At 40.1% G+C, this 1,303-nt stretch overlaps 1 protein-coding gene across 1 annotated transcript in view; it reads left to right on the top strand.

The window, feature by feature from the left end:
- Positions 1-1,042: 1,042 nt before the first annotated feature.
- The window catches only part of LOC137988272 (uncharacterized), a 28,567-nt gene continuing 28,306 nt past the window's right edge, over positions 1,043-1,303 (top strand). The window contains exon 1 of the mRNA XM_068834311.1: positions 1,043-1,303. This exon is cut by the window's right edge and continues 106 nt beyond it. Coding sequence (XP_068690412.1) covers positions 1,043-1,303 — 261 coding nt within the window.

The following is a 1,303-nucleotide window of genomic DNA, read 5'->3' as shown; positions in this document are numbered from 1 at the left end:
CATTTATACAAATTTACCCAGAATATAACAACAATGTTTAATACTTACGCCCACCTACAGGTACAAGCATATTCGTGACGCTCATGACATAGGCTGAATGCGCCTTTTTTAATCCATATTAGCCTCTGGGGCTGAAGATTTTCCCCTGGGGGCATCGATCCCCGCAGAAGTGGGGATCGAACACCGACACTTATTGCACCTCCACCATGTCCCAAACAAATCTCGATGTCGTGGGCGCACTGTTATTTTTAGTTGAGACTCTTCTGTCTCAAAAATGCCTGAAATAAAAATGCCAATTAAATTTGTCCAAAGAAAAAATCGTTTTCGAGGATTTGTAACGTCTAAAAGGCAACCATCTACCTGCTCGAGTAAGTAATAGCTTTGATTCACTGTCCACTGCAATGTCGTTGCTGATTTTGCAATACACGAGGTGATTGTAGACATGTTTGCTACACTCGCCTAATACAACACATCCCGCATTCGCGGGGTTAAATGTATGGAGTGTGATTTCCGTCAAAATTGAATTTTGTATTTTTAAATTCAAATATGCAGTTTTGACATTCCAGTATTCAATTGTACAGTTCAAACATGCAGTGTTGATATTCGAGTATTCAATTGTACAATGCAAACATGAAGTTTTGACATTCCAATATTCATTTCTGCAATTCATAGATACAGTTTTGACGTTAGAGGAATTTCCGATTGTGCAGTTCAAACATGCAGTTTTATCATTCGATTTGTCAATTGTGGAACTCAATTTACATTCGCAGCATACACAATTGTGACATTAGAATATTGAGTCTCACAAGATACGATTCCTCTCACAATTCGGTTATGGACTCGCGCTATTCAGACATCCAGCATCCAGTTATGGCATTCGAAACTGAATTGTGGTTTTACGATTTGCAATTACGATATGCAAACATTTGTTCGGCATGGCACTCAGTAATCCGTTTTTGAAGCAAAACCGAGTAGGACTGGGCATCACTCCTCATTGGGATAATTTATTTCCCGCCAAAATGTGATGTATTCCAACATCAACATGGTGGAGGATGGAGGAGGTTCTTTTGATCGAGAGAGAGCCGTTTCTTTGTTACAAGAGGCAACCCGTCTCCTCCAGCATTATTCCAGTAATCCATCTAGCTTAAACCAACAAAGAAATCAACAAGGCATTGAGGATTGCGTTCAATCTGCTCCATCAAATTCTACTCAAAATGCACCACGTGCACCCTTAACTCTTCGAGATCCTGACGGAGAATCTGGGCAATCGAGAAGGCTTTTAGAGAACTTCCAAGCTCTTTTT

This window comes from Montipora foliosa, unplaced genomic scaffold (genome assembly GCF_036669935.1).
Source record: "Montipora foliosa isolate CH-2021 unplaced genomic scaffold, ASM3666993v2 scaffold_412, whole genome shotgun sequence".
Classification (NCBI taxonomy): domain Eukaryota; kingdom Metazoa; phylum Cnidaria; class Anthozoa; order Scleractinia; family Acroporidae; genus Montipora; species Montipora foliosa.
The sequence above is the reverse complement of the archived record's forward strand: the minus strand, read 5'-3'. Positions and strand labels throughout refer to the sequence as shown.